This window comes from Pelobates fuscus, chromosome 2, assembly GCF_036172605.1.
Source record: "Pelobates fuscus isolate aPelFus1 chromosome 2, aPelFus1.pri, whole genome shotgun sequence".
Taxonomy (NCBI): Eukaryota; Metazoa; Chordata; class Amphibia; order Anura; family Pelobatidae; genus Pelobates; species Pelobates fuscus.
In genome coordinates, this window is record NC_086318.1 from 79,336,009 (window position 1) to 79,363,991 (window position 27,983).

Here is a 27,983-nt window from a genome sequence, read left to right on the forward strand (position 1 = left end):
ATCACAGCAGCCCCTCTAGACCCCAGGGAAAGGATCCATTCCAGCTCTCCCAAAGGTAGTGAGGCTGGGTGGACTTAAATAAAAATAATAAAACACTATAATTTGTGAGTACGTGTTAGAGAATGTATATGTGTCTGTCAGATCAATGAGTGTCTGTTAGTGTGTCTTAAATCAGTGTGTCCTTTGTGTGTGTATTATATTTTCATTTTGTGACTTTACTATACTTCAGATTAATAGTTTATACACTCCTTCTTATATTCCCAATATTCATATTACGTCAAATTAATTAAAAAAATATTCTCTACCACCTTCAATCAGGCTTGTTCTCCAATATAGGATTAAAGGACGGCTATAGGCACCCAGACTGCTTCAGCTTAATGAAGTGGTCTGGGTGCCAGGTTCAGCTAGGTTTAACCCTTTTTTTCTATAAACATAGCAGTTTCACTTTCCTGGTAAAATATTGTATAAATAAATAAATATAAACATTTCTCAAGGCAGGGGTACCCAGGAGTTTGCGTTCGCCCTGCAGGGCTACCTCTCTGTAAAAGGTTGAGAAGCACTGTGTTATAAGACCAGTGTGGATGCGTGTTCCATATCGCAGTTTAATGAATACCCGAGCATTGTGCATTATGTGCAGCTCACACACTGTAACACACCCAGCCTCTAGCTTGACACCACGCAAGCTCGCACGGTTGCCAGGCAACCACCATAGGAATCCGGAAGTTCATACCGGCTCTCAGCCCAGGACTGTCAGCCAAGCCCCGCCCACCCCTCCATCCCACCCAGTCCCCGCAGCCAAGGCCGCGCCCCCCGCCCAGCCGAACTTCCTGACTGTGCCTTTCCGATATCCGGCTTTGCTGAGCTCACCAGGCCACGCCCCCGCGTGATGTCACTCGGCTCCCCCCGCCCTCCCCTGCATACGTTAGTGTTCGGTGGGCAGTGAGCGCTCGGTGCTGCCCGGTGTCTCCCGGTGTGTGTGTGTGTCTCCCCTCCCTCCCTCTATCCCCAGCATGGCCGCCAGCGCCAAGCGGAAGCAGGAGGAGAAGCACCTGAAGCTCCTCCGGGAGATGACCAGTCTGCCCCACAACCGCAAGTGCTTCGACTGTGACCAGCGCGGCCCGACCTACGCCAACATGACGGCGGGGGCCTTCGTGTGCACGTCCTGCTCCGGGATCCTGTGAGTAGCCGGGGCTAGGCCGAGGTGGCTGGCCGGGGAGGGAGCTGGGGGAGCTGGGTGGCTCTATAGGTGTGTTCCTGCAGCAGACAGCTGGCACACCATGCTCCATGAATGGCTGCCTGAGGGTGGTGGGAATCGCAGTCCTGAGAGGCCGGGGTGGCCAAAACGTTGACTAGATGTTGTACAACGAACACTCCCATCATGCTCTGACAGCTATGCAGCTTGATCCCCAGGGATAGATGGAGCTGCCACAGCAGCAGGGGCTACCTTGGCCACCCCGGCATTTAGCCATGGCATCCCTGCCGATTGGATTACAGAGATGGGAAACTAAACACTAATTAATGCTAGTGCTAAAAGAATAAAAAATAAAAATAATTACATTATCACTGAATTATGTGTAGTGTTTAAAGGGACACAAGTCTTTTAGGAGCATCTTGCCATGGCTGTCAGTGGGTAAGGGCTAGGGGATGAAGATTAGGGTAGTGGGTACTGTCAGGACAATGTTGTGACATAGCTCAGATGGTATGATAGAGGCATGTGGCCATCAGAATAAGCTGCCAAATTCTTGGATTCTAAAATGCCTATTCATTCCATGCTGGAGTTCTGTTCAGTGCAAAAAAAACACAAACTATGAACGGCAAGAACCACACACATATTTTTAGCTTGCAGTATGTTATTTTGACCTTTGATGAGGCTGTAGTTATTTAGTTGAAGTAAATGTGGCCAATCTAGTTAGCCTCTGGCTATTTCAAAGGTGCAGTATGATAATGTGTCTTGGAGAGTAGGAATTGACATTTGATACCTTTTTTTTTCTTCAAGGAAAGTGTATTTCTACTGCATTGCATGGTTTTACACAGTGCTGTAGGTGAGCACACTTGCTTATTGTATCTACCCAATACCTAACAGAGAAACACTTAATTTGGGTAGGCGTAAAGGCTTGGATACCATGACATATTGGTTCATGTATTCTTGTCTACAAGACTGGCTTACAGGCCCTGCAAATATTATTTTATCCACTGGAATAAGAAAGACACTGTCTATATATCTGTTTTCCCTAGCCAATTACAGAGATGCTCATTTATGCAATCATTAAAAGATACATTGTTATCTATGTTTCTGTGATGGAAGAAGCTCATCTCATTCTGATAATTATATGTACACACTCTTGCTGCAGTTATGTCAGTTTCCCTGATTGGTGACCTTACAGGGAGAAGAGTTTTGCACATTGTCCTATATGTGCCTTGTGAAGGTGCTCTCATAGCTTTTTTTTTTTTTAAATAAAATACTCTTTACAGATCTGCCAGTACATCTGAGTTCGCTTTATTAATTTAAGAGATGTAAACCGGTATTTACCGTAGTATGCTAATACAAACTGTCCTGGAACTTGTAGAGTAGTTTAATTTCTATGTATAGGACTGTTCAATTCTATATTTTAGAACCCTGCGCTGGGAATATATACAAATTTCACACATAAAACAAACAAAAAAAACCAAACAAACATGGGAGGTGCAGCATTAGCAAGAGCCTATTTTTATTTATCTATATATTTTTTTAATTTTACTTTTCTTGAGATGGTGCAAGCATGAAGATTGTGCATGTATGTTCTGGAATAGAAAAATCTGGAAAAGTGCTACAAGAATATTGTATAGGGCTGTTCTCTGCACTAGTCTAAATTTAGGATGCTGTCACTGCTTTTTAATACCATCATCTGTTCTTGGAGTATAGATGATTGAATTGGCTAAGGGTGCACGAGGAGATTGCCAGTATGGAGTGTAACATGGTAATTTCACTGTCTTCATGGATAATCGTATAGTAAGAAACATTATGATTGCATTTTTATACACAGGGAAAGAGTATAGTATTGTGAGGTTTTGTTATGAGCTTGGTGGATTATTGCATCAAGAAGTGCTATATGTTCTGCGCTGGTGTACAGTCCTACCTTAATGTCCCAGGATTTCAGGGTAAAGCATGGCAACATTGTGTAAAATGATTGCCTCGAGACCCAACACTATGGTGCATTGTATGGTACTTGCTTTCTTAAAAGCAAGATTCACACATTTTACATCTAGTCACTGCATCCCATTTTGGCTACTGCACAGTTTGGTAGAACTTGACAGACATCACACACTGCATTTTGTTGTTTACAGAGGGCGCAAAGCCAAGTCAAGTGTTCATTGATTTCAGTTATGGCTCTAGTTTTCAGTTGCACTCCGTTTCAAAGCTCCTAAAATGTCTCGCTGAGTCATTTAGCTCTCGTCCCAAGACACCAATATATTCTTGTGCATTCCTTTGGCCAGTGTCTGGGTGAGTTGCACTTGATAGGACTTAAGCAAATATCATAATTGATGACATATCCTTCCTCTTCCCCTCCCATTTTCAAGCAGATCTTCATTCATTGACTTTGCGTGATACTCCAAGCATTCATGTTGTAGTTTTTCATCTACCTGCTATACAGTATTCGATATGGTCATCTAGGGTCTTTGTGTCTACCAGATTAACTTGGAAATCATGCATTAGGGAAAATGCATCTCTGTCCAAACATATGCTATCGTTATGATATACATTTATATATACATGTGGCTTAAATAAAGAAACACGTAGACCCAAAGTGTATCAAAATTGTTGGCATCTACTCCTAATAATCCTAGTTTATTGCTTGTGCCAAAGATCATATTAATTTATTGTGGAATTTAGCACTAAGTCTGCTTCCAGATTTTCATTCCGGAAGAATTGTCACTTCTCTGAAAGTGACAGTTTGCCACTCCCCTCACCCCAGATAACACTAATAAGGCATATACTGGAGTGAGGACTGCAGTGGACAAACGCACTTACCTTTGCAGCATTTCGGTGTCCAGAGCTGCTTCATTGATCTGTTATTCTCTGAGCTGGCTCTTGCATCTTGTTAGACAATGTTGTGCCTGTACTAGTGTATTGCTTACACACATGGTGCGCTCTTGCATGCCTCTCAGCTGTCTGGGTTAAATAAAATGACATTGGAAGGCACCAAAAGATCTAATTCTAATGAAATGACCCTGTTTACAGTTTGCAATCTCAATATCCTTGGTGACTGTCAATCAGACATCCACTAGGGGCCTTAGACTAAAATAGATGCAATAATTAAATCTGTTTGAGGTCCGGTGTAAGCATGCAAAATACGCTGATGTCAGAAGCTGGGAGTGCATTCCTTGCTTTTTCATGACAAACATTTCCAATTCTTCTCATGGAGCAGTGTATTAGATTGGTATATCACAGTAATAGCGGTGCATTCACTAATTGTCCTCATTTGTCCTATGATAAGGTTTTCATTGGAGAACAGCTATCAAGCTTGGAGACTTTTTAGCTAGCGTTGATTGGGGGTGGACTGAGAAATCTGTCTTGGTGTGGGATTACAAGGCTTAAAAAAAAAAAAAAAAAAAAGAAAGTAAAGTGTCAGTGCCATGTTGTCTCTTTCAGGGTTAAGAAAGGAATTAAAACATTAAGGCCAAAATTGAAAACCTTTTCTAACTTGGTCATCCAACTTTGCAGTTGCCTTTCCAATTATGCAATATTCCTGGTTTAGTGTATTACTCTGTATGTGAGAATCAGATACTGACTGAGCTGTGTGTTACATATTTGCCTTTGGTGGATATTAGGTCAGCAGCCTAGACAGAGGTATTTTAAAAGTTATTCATGTCTGCAACAAAAAAAAACAGATATATCTGATTGTGTTAACTAGTATTGACCTCCTGCTGGCATGCTTCCCTGGCTAAGATCATCAATCAAACCAAAGCTTCCCTGTAGGAGAAAACGGCCAATAGAGGTGTGATTAAAGGAACACTGTACTCACTATAACAGCTTCATCTAATTTGAAGTTGTTATAGTTCCTACAGTAGACCCTCCCTCGAAATTGACCACAAAAGTATAATTTTAATAGTTAGACGACTTGAAAGCATGGCTTCATTTCAAACCTTCAAGTCCTCTAGATTGAAGCTCTATGACCGTAATTGGCCTCTCGTGGCATGCAACGCATGTGAAATTAAATAAATTGGTTTGCGCTAATAATACAGAAAATAGGGTAACCCTCTAACCCTCTACGGTAGAAATGTACAACAAGGAAGAGAAAGGCTTCGCCAAATGACAATAAAAAAGTAAATAAAAAAAGTAAAAATACGAGTAAAAAATTAACTAAAATTGTCCCAATAAATATCAGAGGATAAGTTGACTTTTCCACAGATTCCGCTGGTAGGGTATATTCTCTGTTTATAGTAGTTCTGACCGTCTCGTGATCTGGAAAACACAAGAAGAGAGGACCAATCGTGTGGAGTGTAAAAGCTGAATAGTAATAAATTAAATAATAAATATTACACTCACATTTAAATGAGCTATAGCCAGCTCAGGTGTCACAGGCATACAGCGTAATAATCCCCGCTGGTAGGATATATGGATGCTCTTTCCGGAAAGGGGAAAATAAAAACAGCAAATAGTGTTCTCTGATAATACGATGGAATAGTTGATAAAAATGAGATAAATTATACTCACAAGCGGAGTACACATATCGCTGCACTCTGGATATAGCGTAGGTGGTATAATCCCCACCTCAGGATAAGTAGATAAGTAAAATGCCAGGGAAAGGATAAATAAAATAAAAATAATATTTTTATTTTATTTATCCTTTCCCTGGCATTTTACTTATCTACTTATCCTGAGGTGGGGATTATACCACCTACGCTATATCCAGAGTGCAGCGATATGTGTACTCCGCTTGTGAGTATAATTTATCTCATTTTTATCAACTATTCCATCGTATTATCAGAGAACACTATTTGCTGTTTTTATTTTCCCCTTTCTTCTGAGAGTTGGACATCATCATTTTCCGGAAAGAGCATCCATATATCCTACCAGCAGGGATTATTACGCTGTATGCCTGTGACACCTGAGCTGGCTATAGCTCATTTAAATGTGAGTGTAATATTTATTATTTAATTTATTACTATTCAGCTTTTACACTCCACACGATTGGTCCTCTCTTCTTGTGTTTTCCATATCACGAGACGGTCAGAACTGCTATAAACAGAGAATATACCCTACCAGCGGAATCTGTGGAAAAGTCCTTATCCTCTGATATTTATTGGGACAATTTTTATTATTTTTTATTAATTTTTTACTCTATTTTTTATTTACTTTTTTATTGTCATTTGGCGCAGCCTTTCTCTTCCTTGTTGTACATGCAACGCATGTGCCTACAGTCCTCAATGAACCACCTCCAAGAGGAGTCTCTGCTGGAGAAAATGTGAGTACATTAAAGGGAACACTATAGGGTCAGGAACACAAACATGTATACCTGACTCTATTGTGTTAAAACCACCATCTAGCCCTCCTGCCCCACCTTCCCTTGCCTCCCTAAATATAGTAAAATCTTACTTGTATTCAAGTCTGCTACTGCCTCTGCCCCTTATCTGCTTGCTTACAGCTGACCTCAGAAGTGCTTCTGTGAGCCAATTCTATGAGTCCATAGCATTGGCTGAGACTGTCAAGGAGGCAGATCAGGGGCAGAGCCAGCAAAAGTCAAACACAACCCTGGCCAATCAGCATCTCCTTATAGATCCATAGGTATGCCCCTTCTCGGTCTCTCCGCTCTGCCCGTGATCTCCTTCTGTTCGCGGCTCACACCCCTATGGCCAACTTGCGCTTGCAGGACTTCTTGCGTGCGGCTCCATTACTTTTGGAATAGCCTGCTTGCCGCCATCAGACTCTCCCCTAGTCTTCAATCGTTTAAGAAGTGCCTTAAAACCCATTTCTTTAGGAAAGTCTATGGCCTCCCAGACTAACCTCTTGCTCTCTCCTAAAGGGCAGCACTCTACTCTCTCATCCAGCTCTGCATCACTTCCACCTAATTTGACTGCTATTTCCTGTCCTACTGTGTTTTATACCCCACCTCCTATAGACTGTAAGCTCGTTTGAGCAGAGCTCTCTACAACCTATCTTTTTATAAGTTTTTTGTTGTTGTCCTATTTATAGTTAAATCCCCCCTCCTAATAATATTGTAAAGCGCTACGGAATCTGTTGGCGCTATATAAATGATGATGATAATAATAATAGAGATGCATTGAATCAATGCATCTCTATAAGGAAAGTGTTTGGCTGCAGAGGGTGGAAACACTGAATGGCAGTACTGCACACTGTGCAGCACTGCCCCAGGAACCACCTCTGGTAGCCATCTAAGGACTGGCCAGTGGCATTATCATTAGGCTGTAATGTAAACACTGCATTTTCTATGAAAAGACACTGTTTACAACAAAAAGCCTCAAGGGAATGATTCACCAGAACACATACAATAAGCTGTAATTGTTCTAGTGACTGTAGTTTAATTTATTTTATTTTACAGTGTACACAGAGGGGGGCAGCAACTAGTTTGAGGCAGGGATACTATGGTGTTGAGAAAGAATACATATTTGTTTTTCTAACACTCTTGTGTCTCATTAAAGGACCACTGTAGGCACCCAGACCACTTCAGCTCAATTAAGTGGTCTGGGTGCCAGGTCCCCCTAGTTTTGAAACTGCTATGTTTACATTGTAGGGTTAATACAGACTCTAGTGACGGTCTCCCTGACAGCCACTAGAGGCCGCTTCTGCAATTCTCAGTGAGAAAATCGCACTGAAACGACGCTGGACGTCCTCATGGAGTCCAGCATCATTTCAGATCCCCATAGGAAAGCACTGAGTAATGCTTTCCTATGGGCGGATTTGAATGCGCACGCACCTCTGGCAACGCATGTGGTTCCACTCGGAAGCTGACGTCGGCAGGGGGAGGAGAGGTCACCAGCACCAAGGGAGCCTGGCGTTGGATAAAGGTAAGTAGCTGAAGGGGGGCCCTATCGAGGAATGGGGGGGCGTAACGAGCTAAATTTTTAAAGGGGCCAATTTCTATTGAAATATGCACTTTTTGTAAAGTGAATCAAAGGACACATTATTCTCAGATGAAGCAGGGACACATAACTAATGGCTTAATCTCATTGGAATGGTTTTAGTGAATTGTGTCCCCTTATTAAACAGTGTTTAATGTTTTAATGCTAAGCAAAAGCATTAAAGAACTTAAATGAGGAGTCCTTAGCCTAAGCCGCAATGGGGGACTGCTTTTAATGTATCATAGCAACCATTGCTAGTATAAATTGGTATGCTAGAAGGGAGTTATTGTATAATTTCTGCCTTAGTCATACCTACAGTAGGTACTGCTTGGGCCCAGGGATCCTAATTCAATGTTAAACTAATCGAGAGTGGTTTAACACTGAATGGAGAGCCACAGGACTTTAGGTACTCTATGCAGTTCAGTTATATAAAATGATTTATAAAGCCTACAGTATTCCTTTTTAAATGAGCTTAAAAGACAGTCATCATATTTTCACTTCTGTCTGGGGACTTTTCAGAGTTTGAAAAGACCACCATTGGTGAAATTGCCACTGGCAAACCGCTGCTCAACGTAACTTGGCTATTGCTGCAGTTTCACACAGAGCAATCGCAGCAGGCAATATGGGGTTGAACAGTAGGTTGGTCAGATAGCAGTAGCGTCTGAAATAACAGGGCTGCTCAGCCAGATTAAAAAAAAAATAATAATAGTTTCATTAAATGTGATCAAGTTTAACAAAAATGAGAAGTGAACATTTGATGACCGTTGACCTTTTAGTTTTTATAGGGGTGGAAGTGTTCACTTTCATTGCTCTGTGCGCAGTTATGTATTGACAAAACCACTGTGTTTAAAGTAGGTGTTAAATGTGTCTATATATGTAAACATTTAACCCCTTAAGGACACATGACATGTCTGACATGTCATGATTCCCTTTTATTCCAGAAGTTTGGTCCTTAAGGGGTTAAGAAGAGAGGTAAAATGCCACACTGGGCCCTAGTTTACTAGGCACTCAAAATGTTATGTAATCTATATTGCATGTAAAGGTATCTTTTTATAATCCTATTGTTGAGCATGTTCACTAAGGTGAAACTGACAAAGCCACAATGAAACTCCCACAGCTTTGCATGCAAAATAGAATGTGATTTTTGATTATCTGAAACCATTTTATGTTAAACTTTTTTTTTTTTTCTGCTGAATGAAAACCAAAGCAGAGTAATTAAGTAGGAATTAAATGGTTGCGCTCGAAATGGTGAAAGAAGAACAAATGCTTAGTTTTATGACTGTGTAGGAGGTGCAGTAAAACATGTCTTTAGATCACCAGGACTCTTAGAATTGCAACTGCCATCTTTGAAATACCATCCCATTAGAGTGTAAATATGCCTTTTCTGAGTTAGTCATCATTACAGAGAAAGTTCCTATCCCTAACACACAAAAAGTTTTCTGTATTCAAACTCCTGCGCACGAAGACTTTTTAAATAGCCCATATGAAATTTAAGACAATGACTTAATGACTTAATGAGTTTTTTTTGTTTTTTTCCCTGCTCAGAATGATGACACTCCCCACAAATAGTAAACTGCTGGGCGATGGTTTTAGTGTAAGTAATGGTATTCCATTAAAAAAAATAAATGTAGGTAAAATGCACTTCATATCCGCAGATGTATGCTCTCAGAAGAGCAAAAATAATCCCAAAGGTAAGGTAGCCATGGCTCCTTAATTGATGCTGTCACCCAAGACTGAGTTATTTTATACATTCACCACTTAGCAGGTTTTAACTATCCCACTGGCTCGTAAATTCATTTTATTTTGGTAGCAACATATTCCAGTGAAATAACCCTGAATGCTGAATGTATATATAAAAAAAACAAAAAAAACTTATGTAGTGCATTGGAACGTAAGCATAAGGAAGAGTTCTCTATCTCTTTAAAGAGACACTCTTGCTGAAGAGCTTTGTTTTGAAGTGTGTCCTCGTCATAAAAAAGGGGAGTGTATCTATGCACTAAAACACTATACTAAAATGTAGTGATTTCTCTGCTTAGAGTATCCTCTTAAAGGAAGACTTCAGACACCTAAAGCACTCTAGCTTGCTGACGTGCTTTGTGTGAAGTGTGTCAATTTTTTTTAATTTTTATTTTGCAAAATGCAGATTTCAATAAAAATGGGCAATTTTATAAATGAACCTTGTTACACCTTCCCCAGCTGTCAGACAACCTGTCCTTTTACTTTATTGTTGTTTAGTTCAATGGAGCTAAACTCAAGAGGCAGCCATTGCCCAGAGCACCAGCCTTGCAAAGACTTCTCATTGAGCTGCATTAGGAAGTCTTTAATTGGACAGTCACAGAAAGTCTGGGTGGGGTTTGAAGGGGAGGGCTTGCAAAGGCAGCAGATGAGATCTGTAGCTTTTGGAAGTTGTTTAGACATTTAAAAAAACAAAACATAATTACCGTAAATGCTAATTTGTTTTCATTGTGGGTATAGCTACTAAACAATGATTTTGTTTTCATTTTGGTTTGTTTAGGCGGTGGAGAGTCTGCTTTAAATAAAGATATACCCTGGGTTGTTCATAAACTCAACACAAAGTGAACTGTGCATTTGTAACATAAGCTGTGAAACGTGTCAACTGTACTAATATCAAGTCAAGACCTTGCAATGACTACTATTTTTGATTATTGCATGCTAGTGGATATTTATAGACTAACACTATGTCAATACAACATGAATGACCTGTATTTCTGTTCATACATATATACACGTTTAAAATGTTAAGATCACCATGGCATTAGAATATTGGTCCTATTTATTTTATACACTTCTTAAAATAAATGGTTTACCCAAGTTTTGCTCTATTGCATACTGTTGCCGCTGTCTGTATAATTGCCCATAAAAAGTGTTTAATGGGATGTTTTAACTGTGAAGTTCTATAATTTGAAACATCAGTCCAGTTTTGCCATTCCTGAAGCCAAAAGATGTACATTTTTTCCACATTAATACATGTACAATGAAGTCATTCAGTATAACAGATGGATAAATAATGGATTGCCAAGTGGTCATTACGTATTACTAATAATCATAAACAAACATATCCTAGTAATAATTCTGTATTCCAAAAAAAATAAAAATGCATTATTCTGATAAAATATATATAAAAACAAAGTACAAATCATAGAGACCCCTAGTTTTATCATGTGTAAATTCAGGGATATGTATGATGTACATTTAAAAAAATGTGCGTTTCATGCGCAGCAAAAACCCCTTGAAGCTTTGTGCGTTTCAGCCATGATAACATCTGTTGATCAGCTGTAGATTTGGCTAAATCTGAGAGTGTGCATTAAGCACATACAATCCCTGCTAGTCACATAGTGCCATATAAGTAGATATTACTGGAAGAGGGCTATTACATCTTTTTGCTTCTTTGGTAAACAGAAGAGCCAAACTGGGCAGAATCGTATCTGTTGGCAAACATAGTATAATAAGTGGCATTCTGAGACACTTTGTAGTTTAATCACAAAATTCCAAATTGTAGCTGAAATAGCCAAGCTGTTGCTATAGCTGACTTGAAGAATTTCTCCAAATCTGTTTGTCCTGACTTTTTGCTGTTTAGATTTCATGTTGTTTCAGTTCAGTGAAAAGCTATACTTTATTGGACAAGAATTTAAGTAATGAAATTGAATGTCAGCGGTTGCAGTGAGAGTGCCGTGATCACAGAATTACAGCAGTAAAAAGAATCCCATGCAGCATGAGAATGGAATTCACACCCTATAAAGCATTGCCACTGGCTGTGCTTTGATCACAGGAGAGACCAGTCACAATGCTTGTGTAAATATTAATCCATTTCACATTCACTTAGGTTATATTGACACTGTAACTTGCATTATGACTGCCCGCTTCACTGCAGGGGTAGGCAACCTTTGGCACTCCACATGTTGTGGACTACATCTACCTTAATGCTCTTACAGCCAGTGGTAGTCCACAACATCTGGAATGCCAAAGGTTGCCTACACCTGCTCTACAGCATTGTGCAGTGACAAGGCTGTCAGCAACCCACAACAGCTGGCAGGATAGATGTAATCTTGCTATACAGAACTGGTATGAAAACTATAAAATAAGGAACCTATGTCCCCCCCCCCCCCTTTCATGACCCCCAGATGCATAGTTAATTTAATTTATTTGAACTTTAAAAAAAAAAAAATATATATATATTTATTTTTTGCAAATGCATCGTAGTACTTACTCCTTTTCTTGCAGAGGAAGTGGTAAGACACATAGCAAGAAACATTTACCATAAATCCCTGCACAGACGTTCCTGATTCAGAGGTGTGAGACGTATGTACAAAAATATAATAAGAAAGCTGCTTGTGGAGAAGAAATTGGCTCTTTATGTTGTGTTTGCTTTTTTTTTTTTTCTTCTTCTATTTTAATGAGCACCTTTTGATTGGTTGTATTGTGCTCCTCATGCTTCTTTCCCGTTTGGCTGGGCATCCATTCAGTGATAATACTGGTGTATATACACCTTATTTATTAAATAACATAAGAGAAAACAGGTGGTGGCCTTTTTCAAATAAAGAATATATGAACAATGAAATTAAAAGTTCTGGCGCAACTGTATTATGGAACCAGGGCAGCTAAGTCTAGCACAGCTTATAGCCCACTTTTTGCTCTCAAGAAAAAAAAATATACAATAGATTGCAAGTTACAGTCTTAAAACAACGAGACTGCACTCTCAAAAATGACAAATGAAAGGTTTACTTATAAACCAGAGGATGATAGTTTCTTTACATAAATACCAAGTATAACCTGTTTAAAATCCCCCCCACTGTAGTAGTCATAAAGCATAATATGAAGAGCATCAAAAAAAACAAGCAACAGCTACTTGCCGGTTATGTCTCACCGGCAACGTCACATAACACACCGCATGAGGGATGAAGGGGGGACATAGGCTGATGAGAGTAGGAATGTTGAAACCCTAGAGGCGAAGCTAGCAGGGAGAGGTTGAACCGTGTATCACCAGATAGGTGTAATGATTTGCGATTTTAGGTGATTCAGATAGCTACCTATCTTTTATGTGTAAAAAAGAGTAATCCCATGCTGGTTTAGTTTTCAACAGCACGGTTGAAAGGTATACAAAGTGAGGGATAAGGGGCATAACTGGGGAAATATGGATGAAGATGAATGACACTTCCGAGGGTGGAAGAGGTGCACTCACACGTATGCTTGCCTGTAACTGTGGAGGATTAAAATATGAATCAAGAACACACACGCGCTGAGACAGAGAACCTGTGGTGGGGGTTAGTGATGTAGGGTGAGCACAGGGGGAATGGACGAGTGCACACTTATGTGAACAGGCGATGGCGCCTGAGTGAGAGTGGCGAATGAGTAAAGGTGTAGAAAGGACCCCCGAATGGACAGAATGTGCCTAGGACGGGTGATAAGTGGTGTTATGCATGCATGGTGAAGGGTCTTGAGGTGAGGAACGGAACCTTAGTGTCCTTAGCTAAAACAATGTCACGACTTTATACTATGTCTACCGTATATATTTTTTTTCCCTCTTATTGTATCGATGGAATGTTTGAGTTTGTTCATTTTTCGAAAGATGTGGATAACCTGTTATTGTTGATTTTTAGTGATTACACAATATAAATAAAGAATTAAAAAAAACAAGCAAACAAACAAAACAGCAACAGTGTCTCAGGGTAGTCTGGTATTAAAACCCACATCTCCTTATTGCAACCTCTTTTTTTTTTTTTTTCAATTTAAATTTTATTGAAATTTTTCTTTAAAACAACTTTACCATTGTATGTGTATTTGATTCGTATTATGTTTTTTTAACACGGTTTAACCGAGTATGGTGTTAGTAACATTATTTATAGAACTAGTATTAGATTAAGTAGGTCATGGGAGCATCATTGCATACAGTAACAATATTACATGAGTAAACAATAGTGCCTAAGTCAGGGGTAGGCAACCTTTTAGCAGCACTGTGCCGATATAGGATTGTGATGTCCCGTAGCGTGCCGGTCCTATATATATATATATATTTTTTTTTTAATCGAGGTGTGTATGCTGCCGTATTCTGCTTGTTATTTTTACTGTAATTGCTTTGTATCGTTGTATTTGTGCATATATGCAGGGCCGTCTTTAATAGTGACTGGACCCTGGGCAAAGCATTTGCTTGGGGCCCCCTGGAACCTGTCCCCCCTCCCCAGGCATGCAATCACATCCTCCACCTCAACGCAGTGTCGGACCTAAAGTAGAGAGGTGCAAGAATTTTGGGGGGTCTCCCTGTTGCACGGGTGATTAAAAGGTGGGGATCTGTCGTGCAACTCCAGAATGCATTGACAGCTGGGGCTCTACCATTTACCCATGTTTGCAGGTCTGTATTTAGCACTAAGCAGTTTTTGTGTGTTTAAATGTAAACAGGTTTTTGTATGGAATATGTTTGTATGTGGTGTTTGCGTGATTGCAAGCATGTATTTGTGTAGTGTTGGTTTTTGAATGCAGGGGTGTATTTGTGTGTAGTGTTAGTGTGTGAATGCTGAGATGTATGCACATATATACACACGCGCACACACACAGACATGCTGACGCACACACACAGACATGCTGACGCACACACACAGACATGCTGACGCACACACACAGACATGCTGACGCACACACACAGACATGCTGACGCACACACACACAGACATGCTGACGCACACACACACAGACATGCTGACGCACACACACACAGACATGCTGACGCACACACACACAGACATGCTGACGCACACACACACAGACATGCTGACGCACACACACACAGACATGCTGACGCACACACACACAGACATGCTGACACACACACAGACATGCTGACGCACACACACACAGACATGCTGACGCACACACACACAGACATGCTGACGCACACACACACAGACATGCTGACGCACACACACACAGACATGCTGACGCACACACACAGACATGCTGACGCGCACACACAGACATGCTGACGCGCACACACACAGACATGCTGACGCGCACACACACAGACATGCTGACGCGCACACACACAGACATGCTGACGCGCACACACACTGACATGCTGACGCGCACACACACAGACATGCTGACGCGCACACACACAGACATGCTGACGCGCACACACACACAGACATGCTGACGAGCACACACACACAGACATGCTGACGCGCACACACACACAGACATGCTGACGCGCACACACACACAGACATGCTGACGCGCACACACACACAGACATGCTGACGCGCACACACACACAGACATGCTGACGCGCGCACACACACACAGACATGCTGACGCGCACACACACACAGACATGCTGACGCGCACACACACACAGACATGCTGACGCGCACACACACACACAGACATACACTTTAAAACCCACCCTCCAGTTTCCTACCTTTCCTGCTGGTGGCCTAAAGGTGTTGAAAGTTGGGGTCTAGCGCTCTCGACCAGCCCCCCTCCAATCTGGCTACTCTTCTTACCCACACGCTCCTCTCTTTGTGGGAGGAAGTGATGCGCGGCCGTCACTTCCTCCCAGCCTGCTGCCGAAAAGCAAGGGGCCCGCTCGCGCTGTTAAAGCACCTCAGCGTGCGACCGGGTCCCTGCTGACAGAAGCCCACCGGGAGGTCCTTTGTGCATGGGCCACCCGGTGGGCCTCCTTAGTGTGCGGATTACCTGCCAGAGTGTTAGAAATAGTTGAGGCCAGCAGGGCTCACGGTGCAGCTGGCCAGTTTGCCCCACGTTAAAGACGGCCCTGCGTATATGATTTATTATATTGTATATGTTAATGAGTAGTTTATGGTATTGTGTATGATACATATGAATGTGGGCTGTGTATGCGGGCTGCTTGTGGAATTGTGTGTGTGGATGGATATGTCACAGTGTGTGGGGGCTGTTTGGGGTATTGCATGTGGGGTTGTATGCATGTATGTGGATTGTTAGTGGTGTTTCATTTGTGCGGATTGTGTGCATGTTTGTGTGTGGGCTGTCCGTATTATTTGTATCAGGGGAGGGTTATTCTGCATTTCTGTGTATATCGAGCAGTGTGGGTGGCTTCCAGTAGGGACCAGGCCGGCCAGGTACATGTCAAGGACAGGAGCTGCAACAGCAACTGTGAGCTGCTCTACTACAGTGTGGATTCCTATTCACAAGTGCTGGGAGGAAGTGATCTGAGATCACTACCTCTACGTGCTGCAATGCATAAATTGAGGATTGTCCTTCACCACCTTTTCGGATTAGCAGATATCTGAAGTTTTACTGGGACTCCTGATAGGCCAGAGCCTGTTTGGCTCTAGCAGCCTTGAGTGCCGTGCAAATACACCTCGAGTGCCGTGCATGGCACTAGTGCCGTAGGTTGCCTACCCCTGGCCTAAGTAAAACATTATGTCACAAAACATTATGTATAGGTATATGCATGGGTGGTGCCGAGCAGGGGAGAGCTGAGCTGCTGCACCGGCTTGGTTCTAGTCCCGCTTAGCAAGTCTCTGAATTTTGAGGTGCCCAACTGAGTGCCTGGGTGTGTTTATGCTCGCTTCTTTATTTCTCTGTGGAGGCTGTGCCTTGTGGCTCGAGGATGTAGCCTGCTGTAGGGATTCGAGGGTGTTGTTGGTCGTAGACTCCCGGTCTCTTTTGGGTGTCCCTAGGGGTGCCTCTGTTGTGTTTGCCCATGTGCGGGTCGGGATTCCGAGCTTCTGCATCAACGGTTCTGGGTTTTCTGCTGACGTCAGCGTTTCTGTCGTGTCTCTGTTGGTGATCACTAGGGATCCCCCCGGCCCCCAGCGGTATCGTATAGAATGCTCCCTGAGCTGCCTGGCCGTGGAGGTAAGCTTCCTCCTCTCCGCTAGGGCAGAGAATATGCCCCTAAGGCGCAGGTTTTTTTGTCTGTGGCGTGTTTCCAGAGTAGTCACTTTTTGGGCCAGTAGTTGTACCTGAGAGGAGAGGCTGTCCATTCTGGTGTCTGTATCTTGCATATGCTTGTTCCTGGAGGCCTCTCTGCTTTTCATCTCCTGCACTCTGTGGCGGATCTCTCCTATTTCTGCCTGGGCTGCTTGGAGGTCTTCCTTCCATACCTTTCGGAGGTCTGTCAGTAACCTCCTGATATCCCCTTTTGTGGAGGGTGTCGTGTCCTCGTCTGTTTCTGACCGCTCTGACTCCACTCCCGAGCGGGGAGAGCTCATCGGGTCATCTTCTTCTTGGGAGGCCTCTGATGGCTCCGGCGTCCCATGCTCCTCCGGCGCCATTTTAGGCAGATGCCGCGCCGCCGGCCTCTCAAATGAGAGCCGAATGTCTGGCTGCCGGGAAGTCTCTTGGAGGTGAGATTTTCTATGTTTGCGCCCCATGACTTCTATGCTTGGGGGGTGTAGTTTCGGTCGATGTGCTCGCTTGATTTGTGGCTTTTTTGTCTATATTTCTCCCGGCTCTAACGGAGCTTAAGGGAGATGCGTCCGTTCACTAGCGCTGTAGGCCACGCCCCCCCTTATTGCAACCTCTTAATGATACAACAACTAACAATCATCAAGTCTTCTTCACAATGTGGGTGGTGCTAGAACTGTTCATAAAAAGAAAACATTCATTTTCAGCAGACCAAATTAACCCCTTACGGACACACGACATGTCTGACACGTCATGATTCCATTTTATTCCAGAAGTTTGGTCCTTAAGGGGTTAAACTGATAAATGAAATCAAAACTTATCTGTAGTCCATTTTTAAATCTTGGTTAAATAATCTCCAAATCAAATAATCTTGCATCTCCCGTTGTGCAGGGCCTGAAAGATTTTGACTGGAAAGATGTAAATCCTTTAAATCTTTATAAACCAACCAGGATACTCAACATTTGTAAATACATTAACATACAAAAATGTATTATTTAAAAATATGCTTACATGGCACAGAGATCCATGCACTTATCACTGTGAAAAACCATGGTAACCAGGGACACTGTGAATGACACCATCTCCATAAGGCTTCTAACTGATACTCTTCAGGAAGTGCCCATACTTGGTTGTTTGTCTGTCACTTAGCAACCAAACACGTTTTGTTCTTCACATGGGACTTGATCAGGGGTACAGCCTATCCAGTCACTAATAGTATAAATGCCTTTCCCAACCAATTGTGGTATTTAAAACAGTAAAATACACATGGAAGCTTTTGATTTATTTTATCGGTATAATATGGGCTGCTGCAACTTTTTCTTTTTATGAACTGTACTACCACACGCATTGTGAAAGTGGGGATTGTTACTTTTCCTATCATTAAGTGGTTACAGTGACTAGAGGTGGGATTTGATCAAGAACAAGACATTTTGCATTTTTTTTTTTTTTTTTTACAGTGTTCTCAAAGGGTTACTCCAACCAACATGGTTACTTCAATAATTTGAAGGAATATGTCTGCATATCCAGAGTAATCTGCAGTTTTGTGGTGGGGGCTAGTTATAAACCTCTTTTACATGTAACGTTGGCAGCCTGGAACTATCCTGGAACTATCACGACAAAGGAAGTGGAGATTGCCTTAAACTTCACCCTTTGTCAAGATTGTCAAATGTCGGAAAAATAAGTAGGAACGGAAGTAAGCATCTCCAAGGGAGCTAGTCACAGTTGACGCAGAAAAGGAGCAAGCTTTAAGGTAACTTTCACGGCTGGAGTTCACCCATTTTTAATTCACTATATAGATAATGCATTAAGAGAATATGCAAAACCAACAAGCCTATGACAAAAAAACGATGCCTTTTTATTTTCTGCAGAACGTTGCCAATTCTGTGGTCCGTCAGTGGTGATTCGGCTGCACTGGAGTGACTACATGATGGAATCCTGCTATAACCCTGTGCTCAGTCTTTCATTTGTTATTTATTGCAAACTCCTTTAAGACGTTACAATAAGCTGTAGTAATGCTTGGAAAGTCCCCTATACCTGTGATGGTAATGCTGAGCCTATCTTAAATATCTGTGCACCAGATTATTATTATTATTATTATTATTATTATTATTATTATAATTTTTTTTTTTTTTTTTTAAAGCACAGCTGGAGTTTCAGGGAGTTTTAGTTTTCTTGTCTGGCAGATCAAATGGAACTCCTAGAAACCCTTGTGATGACATATACATAATATATAGTTCTAATAATGCAGCAAAAAAGACAATCAGCCAACATGGCTACTTCTAAACTGCCATGTGCATCGCTTCTAATATAGGTGGGCGCAATGAGTGTCTCTTTAAGAGACCTGCTTTAAATTGGCCTGGTTGAGTATGGCTGCTGAGATACAGTGCACATTGCTCTTGCTTGTTCATGGTTAATGGCAGTTTGAATGTGTGGGTGGCTGGTCCTATGAAGTAGTTGGTCCTAGACAGTGGAATCAGATGACCTTTTTAGCTTACCCTGAAGCATTCAGACCTTGCCTACTGTGGCTTCTCTGTTTTATTTGCTTCATGCTTCTTTTCCCATGAACCCGTTCCTTGTCCCAGTTCTCTATGCATCCACATCATTCCCGCTGATATGAAAAGCCCACTTGCTAATTAGGTATTGAGCAGCCTTAATCCTTGCTTTTATCCTCAACATATTGTGGTGTGTTTTGATTTTGATTTGAAAGCAATCAAGCTACACATTTGTGTTCTACAAAAGCTCCATAGTCAATGAGGTTTTTGGTAAATTAGGATATACCCAGCTAAATGCATTTCAGAATGTTGTATTCATTTAAATGCATTAGGCCACTCTATGCTAGAGCTGACTTACCTTACGGTCTCTTTGTAATTTAACCATGCCTGTGTGTCCCATAAAAATAAGTGAATAAAGCTTTTTACTTACCTTTTTCCTGGTTAGAGATTCCCTCGGCACTGCTCACCCCTTTGCTTCTCGTGACATCATGGAGGAAGCATGCTCTCCTTCAGAGTGGTCCAGTCCAAAGTTCTAGAGCAGCAGAGGGCACCTGATGTGCATGTGAGTTTTCCTAGGTCAGTGTAACAGTTACTGGAGGTATTTTTACCCTTCAAAGTAACCCTTCAAACCATATATAGTTTCTGCAAAACGACGATGTTTTAATTTGGATGGTTAAATTGACAGGATCACCTCACGTAGAACACTTCATTGAGACAAAGTGGCCAGGGTGACTTTGGTGATCCTTTTAATGCACATCTGAGATCAGTGGTTGAAGCCTTATTGAAATGGCAGAGTCATGGAACAGAAATAATTTGCCTTGGAGTAGGCTATGCATAAAATGCAGAGAAGTAAATCAGATCTGCATTTATTTTAATACTATTTGTATGTTAAAACCTTGGCTGTTTAACCTGTCATACCTGTTGTACTAAAAATAATTCTGCAAAAGCAAAACAGCTGAGACTATGGATCTTTATGAGTTGATGTAACTTTAGAAGCAAAGTCCAGAGTCCTTTATTACCTCTTGCAGCAGTCAGACATACAAGCTTCAGAGGTCAGTTCTGCTTACTGTTTGACTTGATAGGAATCAGTCGTTTCATAAAAAAACATCTGTTCATTGACCTTGAAAGGATCACCCTTTTAATGTGATTTTGTAAATGCAAGTTTTCTGATACAAAAATTAATCGAAGATTTATTTATTTATTTTATTATTGCCATTTATATAGCGCCAACAGATTCCGTAGCGCTTTACAATATTATGAGAGGGGATTTAACTATAAATAGGACAATTACAAATAAACTTACAGGAACAATAGGTTGAAGAGGGCCCTGCTCAAACGAGCTTACATTCTATAGGAGGTGGGGTGTAAAACACATTAGGACAGGAATTTACAATCAAATAAGGTGGGCTGCCCTTTAGGAGAGGGCAAGAGACAGGTATGTGAGGTAAGGGTTAGTCTTGGAGGCCATAAGCTTTCCTAAAGAGATGGGTTTTAAGGCACTTCTTAAAAGATGCAAGACTAGGGGAGAGTCTGATGGCGGTAGGCAGGCTATTCCATAGGAAGGGAGCCGCCCGCGAGAAGTCCTGCAAGCGCGAGTTGGCCGTACGAGTGCGGACAACGGACAGGAGGTGGTCACGGGCAGAACGGAGAGACCGAGAAGGGACATACCTATGGATCTGTGAGGAGATATAAGAGGGGCTAGAGTTGTTCAGTGCTTTATAGGTGTGAGTTAGTACCTTGAATTGACTCCTATAGCATACAGGAAGCCAATGTAAGGACTGGCAGAGGGGTGAGGTGTGAGAGAAACGACTAGAGAGGAAAATCAATCTAGCAGCAGCATTCATTACGGACTGTAAGGGTGCAGTACGGCTATTGGGGAGACCAATCAGGAGAGGGTTACAATAATCCATGCGGGAAATTACTAGAGCATGGACAAGCTCCTTGGTAGTATCTGGTGCAAGAAAGGGGCGGATGCGGGCTATGTTTTTAAGATGGAATCTACAGGATTTGGCAACATGCTGGATGTGAGGCTCAAAGGTGAGACCAGAGTCAAGTATGACGCCAAGACAGCGCGCTTGCAAGGATGGACTGATGTTGGTACCACAAACTTGGAGGGAGAGCGAAAGAGGAGGATCAGTATTAGGAGGAGGAAAGACAAGGAGCTCAGTTTTTGAGAGATTGAGTTTCAGAAAGCGGGAGGACATCCAGTCAGAGATGGAAGAAAGGCAAGCAGTGACACGTTGCAGGACGGCAGGGGAGAGGTCCGGGGAGGAGAGATATAGCTGGGTGTCATCAGCGTACAGGTGGTAGTGGAATCCAAAAGAGGTAATAAGTTTGCCAAGAGAGGCAGTATAAAGAGAAAATAGAAGGGGACCAAGGACGGAGCCTTGGGGAACTCCAACTGAGACAGGGCAAGGGGAGGAGGTATCATTAGAAAAGGAGACGCTGAATGAGCGTTGGGAGAGATAAAAGGAAAACCATGAGTGGACAGAGTCACAGAGACCAAGCGATTGAAGAGTTTGAAGAAGGAGAGCATGATCAACGGTGTCAAAGGCCGCTGAGAGGTCAAGAAGAATTAGTATGGAGTAGTGGCCTTTGGATTTAGCTGCGATTAGGAAGATGTTTGTTTCCCCCAGCAGTAGCATTGTAGAAAAATATTGCTTGGTTAATGGGATGTGTTTATTTTATGTAGAATATTAAATGAGCATTCATTTGTTCTCTAAACTGAAAAATAGTTTCTTAGACTGTGCAAATATTTCTCAACTCCTTGGTTAGCAGTAGTCTCAGAAGCGGTAATACAATATGAAATGATTTGGAAGCAGTTATTATAAATTTATAACTCTGGGAGATGTGTGATTTAAAATAATTGTACTTAGAGTGGTTAGAAGGCTAGAGAAAGGATAAGCAGTAATTTTGAAAGGGAGGAAAAGTATTGCAGGGACTCTCTCAGCACTAGAACCACTACAGCTTTATGCAATGGTTCCACTACAAGGATACAGTATCTGCAGTTTCAGCAGTGTAAACACTGCCCTTTCATAGAAAAGGTTGTTTTTACATTAATTCCTTGGGACACATTTAGTGGCTATCACTTGTACAACATACAGCATCTGCATGAAGATGCCAAACACTCTCCTTTGAGCTAATGCATCTTTATGAGCAGATGCTGATTTGGTGCAGCGATTGCAGCGCACGTGTGTAGTCCCCAAATGCTTCACCATGATCTCCGCCATTGCGGTTTGGCAGCTGCGGGATTATGACATTCTGTGAGAGAAAAGACAAGTACATTAAAAAAAAAAAAAAAAATACATTTTATTTTATATATACTTTTTTAATTTTAAACACGACTCAGGAATCTTAACTATTAAGAAAATACTATAACATTAAAAATACATATTTGAGTGTTTTTTGAGGCAGTGAGAGTTAAACTTCTTATCAGTGAGGGAAATAAATTGTTTTAATAGAACCATCCCCTGAAAAATGTCCTCTTATCAATTATGCATTGGCCTCCTTATTCAGTCATTGACTCTAATATAAATATCATGTCTACGAAAGATCTTTAACCCCTTAAGGACACATGACATGTGTGACACGTCATGATTCCCTTTTATTCCAGAAGTTTGGTCCTTAAGGGGTTAAGGAGCTGAGCATTATGATGACATTGACTGCTTTACCTGTTACCCTTTTGTTCTTCAGCTGTTCTGGACTCTGATACTCGTGATGGTTGGCCAGCCATAGGGAAACATAGTCCAGAACAGCATGTTGCCAGATGTTGACTATCAGTATGCTAAAGATGGAGATGCTGAACATCGGTGCTGCACTTTGTGTAGTACTGACCCAGGAAGCACCTCTAGGGGCCGTCTGAGTGACAGCCACTAGAGGTGTTCCTAGGCAGTAATGTAAACACTGCCTTTTCAGAGACAAGGCGCTCTACATGGAGGCGCTGAACTTTCTCCATAGAGATGCATTGGGTGAATGCATCTGTATGAGGAGATGATGATTGGCGCTGGGTGACATTTAGTCTCGTGTGCACGATAGCCTCCCAATGCAGTTATTTATTTTTATTTTTTAAATTAGTTTGCTACATGATGTAAATTGTTAGTAGACTGAAGTATTTAATACAAGATGTAAATTGCAAACACAAAACTCTCAATTGTTGCTACATGATGTAAATAGGCCTGTGAGCAAGGAAGTGTCACTGCTCAATAGAATCTTCCTTTAAAAAAAATGTGAAATTGTGGAAAAATTATTTCCAGACTATATGTTGCAATAAAAGTGCGTTCTATATTTGCAAAAATATTTTTGTAATTTTAAGCTTGTGAAACTGCTTTGTTTTGTTAAACTTTGCTTCTACGGTTCAATGGACTAGCTTTCCATACAGGAGGTCAAAAAAATGAAAAGTAAGCTGCATGGTACAAGGATAAAGTGGAATGCATGTGTAAGGGAAGAATATATGTCTTAGTGAAACTAGCCACCTGATATGGAGAAGGTTTATTGTAGTGGTTATTTGGCAAAGAAAATTGGGCTGTGCTTGGTTAAAGGGATACTATAGGTATCAAAACAACGTAATGAAGCTGTTTTCATGTATAGGCCATGCTCCTGCAGTCTCACTGCTCAATTTTCTGCCATTTAGGAGTTAAATCACTTTTGTTTCTGTTTATACAGCCCTAGCCACGTACCATGGCTGTCACTGACAGAGCCTGCATGGAAACAAAATGGTCTTTATTGTCAATCAGATCTTGCAGCACAGTGTGTTTGCTTTTTAAAGGGAGACTATAGGCATCAAAATGTTAGCGTAATGAAGCAGTTTTGATGTACAGATCATGCACCTGCACTTTCACTACTCCATTTTCTTTAATTTAGGAGTTAAATCACTCTGTTTATGCAGCTCTGGTCATACCTCACTGTATGTAATTACAGATACATTCCTAAAGTCTTCCTGTAATTAGACATCTGTTGTTTAAACTTCCTTTATTGCACATTCTTTTTTAATTTATTGTCTTCTGATCTGGTAATAACCTTCTAGACCAGCGGTTCCCAAAGTGTGGGTCGCGACCCACTGGTGGGTGGCAGGGCGATTCCCAGTGGGTCGCGCTGACCCACACATCCAGGGCCGCCGGGCAGTCAGGCAGACTGACACCAGGAGGGAGCCAGGCGGCTTGCCCTGTATGCAGCCGGGCTCCCTCCAGTCAGTCTGCCCAGCAGCTCCGGTCTGCAACTCCGCCGGGTGCAGAGCTACAGACCGTGTGATAGAAGTCTCGCGAGCTCCCAGAACACTCAGGGAGCTCGCGAGACTTTTATTACACTGTCTGCAGCTCTGCACCCGGCGGAGCTCAGACCGGAGAGTTACCCCACTGGACCACCAGGGAGACACTGGACCACCAGGGAATTCAGTGAAGGTAGGACACAGCCCCCAGATCCTGCCCCCTAATGTAAATAATTTTCTCGCACCCCCCCCTACCCTGTAACCCCTTCACTCCCTCCCCCTCCCCCTCCCCACCCTGTAACCCCTTCACTCCCTCCCCCTCCCCACCCTGTAACCCTTTCACTCCCTGCCCCCCTCCCCACCCTGTAACCCTTTCACTCCCTGCCCCCTCCCCACCCTGTAACCCCTTCACTCCCTGCCCCCTCCCCACCCTGTAACCCCTTCACTCCCTGCCCCCTCCCCACACTGTAACCCTTTCACTCCCTGCCCCCTCCCCACCCTGTAACCCCTTCACTCCCTGCCCCCTCCCCACACTGTAACCCCTTCACTCCCTGCCCCCTCCCCACACTGTAACCCCTTCACTCCCTGCCCCCTCCCCACACTGTAACCCCTTCACTCCCTGCCCCCTCCCCACACTGTAACCCCTTCACTCCCTGCCCCCTCCCCACACTGTAACCCCTTCACTCCCTGCCCCCTCCCCACACTGTAACCCCTTCACTCCCTGCCCCCTCCCCACACTGTAACCCCTTCACTCCCTGCCCCCTCCCCACACTGTAACCCCTTCACTCCCTGCCCCCTCCCCACACTGTAACCCCTTCACTCTCTGCCCCCCTCCCCACACTGTAACCCCTTCACTCCCTGCCCCCCTCTCCCCACTGTAACCCCTGCTCCCCCACTGTAACCCATTTTCTTCCTGCCCCCCCACTGTTGCCTTCTCTCCCCCTGCCCCCCCCCACTGTAGCCCTCTCTCCCCTGCCCCCCCACTGTAGCCCTCTCTCCCCTGCCCCCCCACTGTAGCCCTCTCTCCCCTGCCCCCCCACTGTAGCCCTCTCTCCCCTGCCCCCCCACTGTAGCCCTCTCTCCCCTGCCCCCCCACTGTAGCCCTCTCTCCCCTGCCCCCCCACTGTAGCCCTCTCTCCCCTGCCCCCCCACTGTAGCCCTCTCTCCCCTGCCCCCCCACTGTAGCCCTCTCTCCCCTGCCCCCCCACTGTAGCCCTCTCTCCCCTGCCCCCCCACTGTAGCCCTCTCTCCCCTGCCCCCCCACTGTAGCCCTCTCTCCCCTGCCCCCCCACTGTAGCCCTCTCTCCCCTGCCCCCCCACTGTAGCCCTCTCTCCCCTGCCCCCCCACTGTAGCCCTCTCTCCCCTGCCCCCCCACTGTAGCCCTCTCTCCCCTGCCCCCCCACTGTAGCCCTCTCTCCCTCTGCCCCCACTGTAGCCCTCTCTCCCTCTGCCCCCACTGTAGCCCTCTCTCCCTCTGCCCCCACTGTAGCCCTCTCTCCCTCTGCCCCCACTGTAGCCCTCTCCCTCTGCCCCCACTGTAGCCCTCTCTCCCTCTGCCCCCTACACTGTAGCCCTCTCTCCCTCTGCCCCCTACACTGTAGCCCTCTCTCCCTCTTCCCCCTACACTGTAGCCCTCTCTCCCTCTTCCCCCTACACTGTAGCCCTCTCTCCCTCTGCCCCCTACACTGTAGCCCTCTCTCCCTCTGCCCCCTACACTGTAGCCCTCTCTCCCTCTGCCCCCTACACTGTAGCCCTCTCTCCCTCTGCCCCCTACACTGTAGCCCTCTCTCCCTCTGCCCCCTACACTGTAGCCCTCTCTCCCTCTGCCCCCTACACTGTAGCCCTCTCTCCCTCTGCCCCCTACACTGTAGCCCTCTCTCCCTCTGCCCCCTACACTGTAGCCCTCTCTCCCTCTGCCCCCTACACTGTAGCCCTCTCTCCCTCTGCCCCCTACACTGTAGCCCTCTCTCCCTCTGCCCCCTACACTGTAGCCCTCTCTCCCTCTGCCCCCTACACTGTAGCCCTCTCTCCCTCTGCCCCCTACACTGTAGCCCTCTCTCCCTCTGCCCCCTACACTGTAGCCCTCTCTCCCTCTGCCCCCTACACTGTAGCCCTCTCTCCCCCTGCCCCCTACACTGTAGCCCTCTCTCCCCCTGCCCCCTACACTGTAGCCCTCTCTCCCCCTGCCCCCTACACTGTAGCCCTCTCTCCCCCTGCCCCCTACACTGTAGCCCTTTCTCCCCCTGCCCCCTACACTGTAGCCCTTTCTCTCCCCTGCCCACCCACTGTAACACTTTCTCCCCCTGCCCGCCGCCCACTGTAACCCTTTTTCACCCTGCCCCCCTACACTGTTACCTGCACACACTCCCTACCACACGGTCACCCTCACCTGTCTCTGCGTGTATGTGTATCTGAGTCTCCTTTTGTGTCTGTGTGTGTGTGTATTTGTGTGTCAGTGTGTATCTGTTTACATGAGTGTATGTGTATCTGTGTGTAGGAAAATAAGTGTCATTGTGTGTATCGCTGTGTCAGTATGTGTATGTGTGTCTCTGTGTGTGTATTTGTGTGTCTCTGTATGTGTATACACTGCACACATACTCCATGCAAAAAACATGCTTACATCCAAACACACATTGCGTATATGTATATTTTATATACACACTGCATCCACTACACACGCACTGCAATCAAACGCAAACATTACATACAAACACACCCATGTATTTAAAACACTAAAATGATATACAAACACCCCTTCATTCAAACACCGACACTACACACAAAAAGCACACCTGCATTTAAAGTCCAGCACTACATTCAAACACCCCTGCGTTCAGACGCAAACATTACAAACAAGTACACCACTACATTCCAATGGCAACAGTACATACAAACACTCCCATACATGCACACACATACTTAAAGGACCACTTCAGCTTAATGAGTGGTCTGGGTGCCAGGTCCATCTAGGATTAACCCTGCCTGCTGAGAATGCTTTCCTATGGACTGGCTATATGCGCGCACGGCTCTTGCCGCGCATGCGCATTCAGCCGATGACGGCTAAAGGAGGAGAGTCCCCAGCGCCGAGGGAGCCCGGCGCTGGAGAAAGGTGAGTTTTTAACCCCCTTTCTCTCCCTTCTGCCTGGCGGGAATGGGACCCTGATGGTGGGGGCACCCTCGGGGCACTTTAGTGCCAGGAAAACGAGTTTGTTTTCCTGGCACTATAGTGGTCCTTTAATACACAAACATGCTTACATTTAAACGCTCAAACACTGCTCACAAATATATCCCTGCAACGATGGGCAAATGGTAGATTTCCAGC

General features: G+C 43.8%; 1 protein-coding gene across 6 annotated transcripts in view; it reads left to right on the forward strand.

Annotated features, from left to right (window-relative positions):
• Positions 1–818: 818 nt before the first annotated feature.
• Positions 819–27,983, forward strand: part of AGFG1 (ArfGAP with FG repeats 1) — a 96,024-nt gene continuing 68,859 nt past the window's right edge. For 2 of the 6 annotated variants that reach the window (XM_063442310.1, XM_063442311.1), the window contains exon 1: positions 822–1,177. In XM_063442310.1, the coding sequence (XP_063298380.1) occupies positions 1,011–1,177 (167 nt within the window). In that variant the 5' untranslated portion in view covers positions 822–1,010. Of the gene's footprint in view, positions 1,178–27,983 lie in introns of all 6 variants that reach the window. The other 4 variants (XM_063442308.1, XM_063442307.1, XM_063442312.1 and 1 more) reach the window with 4 other exon arrangements.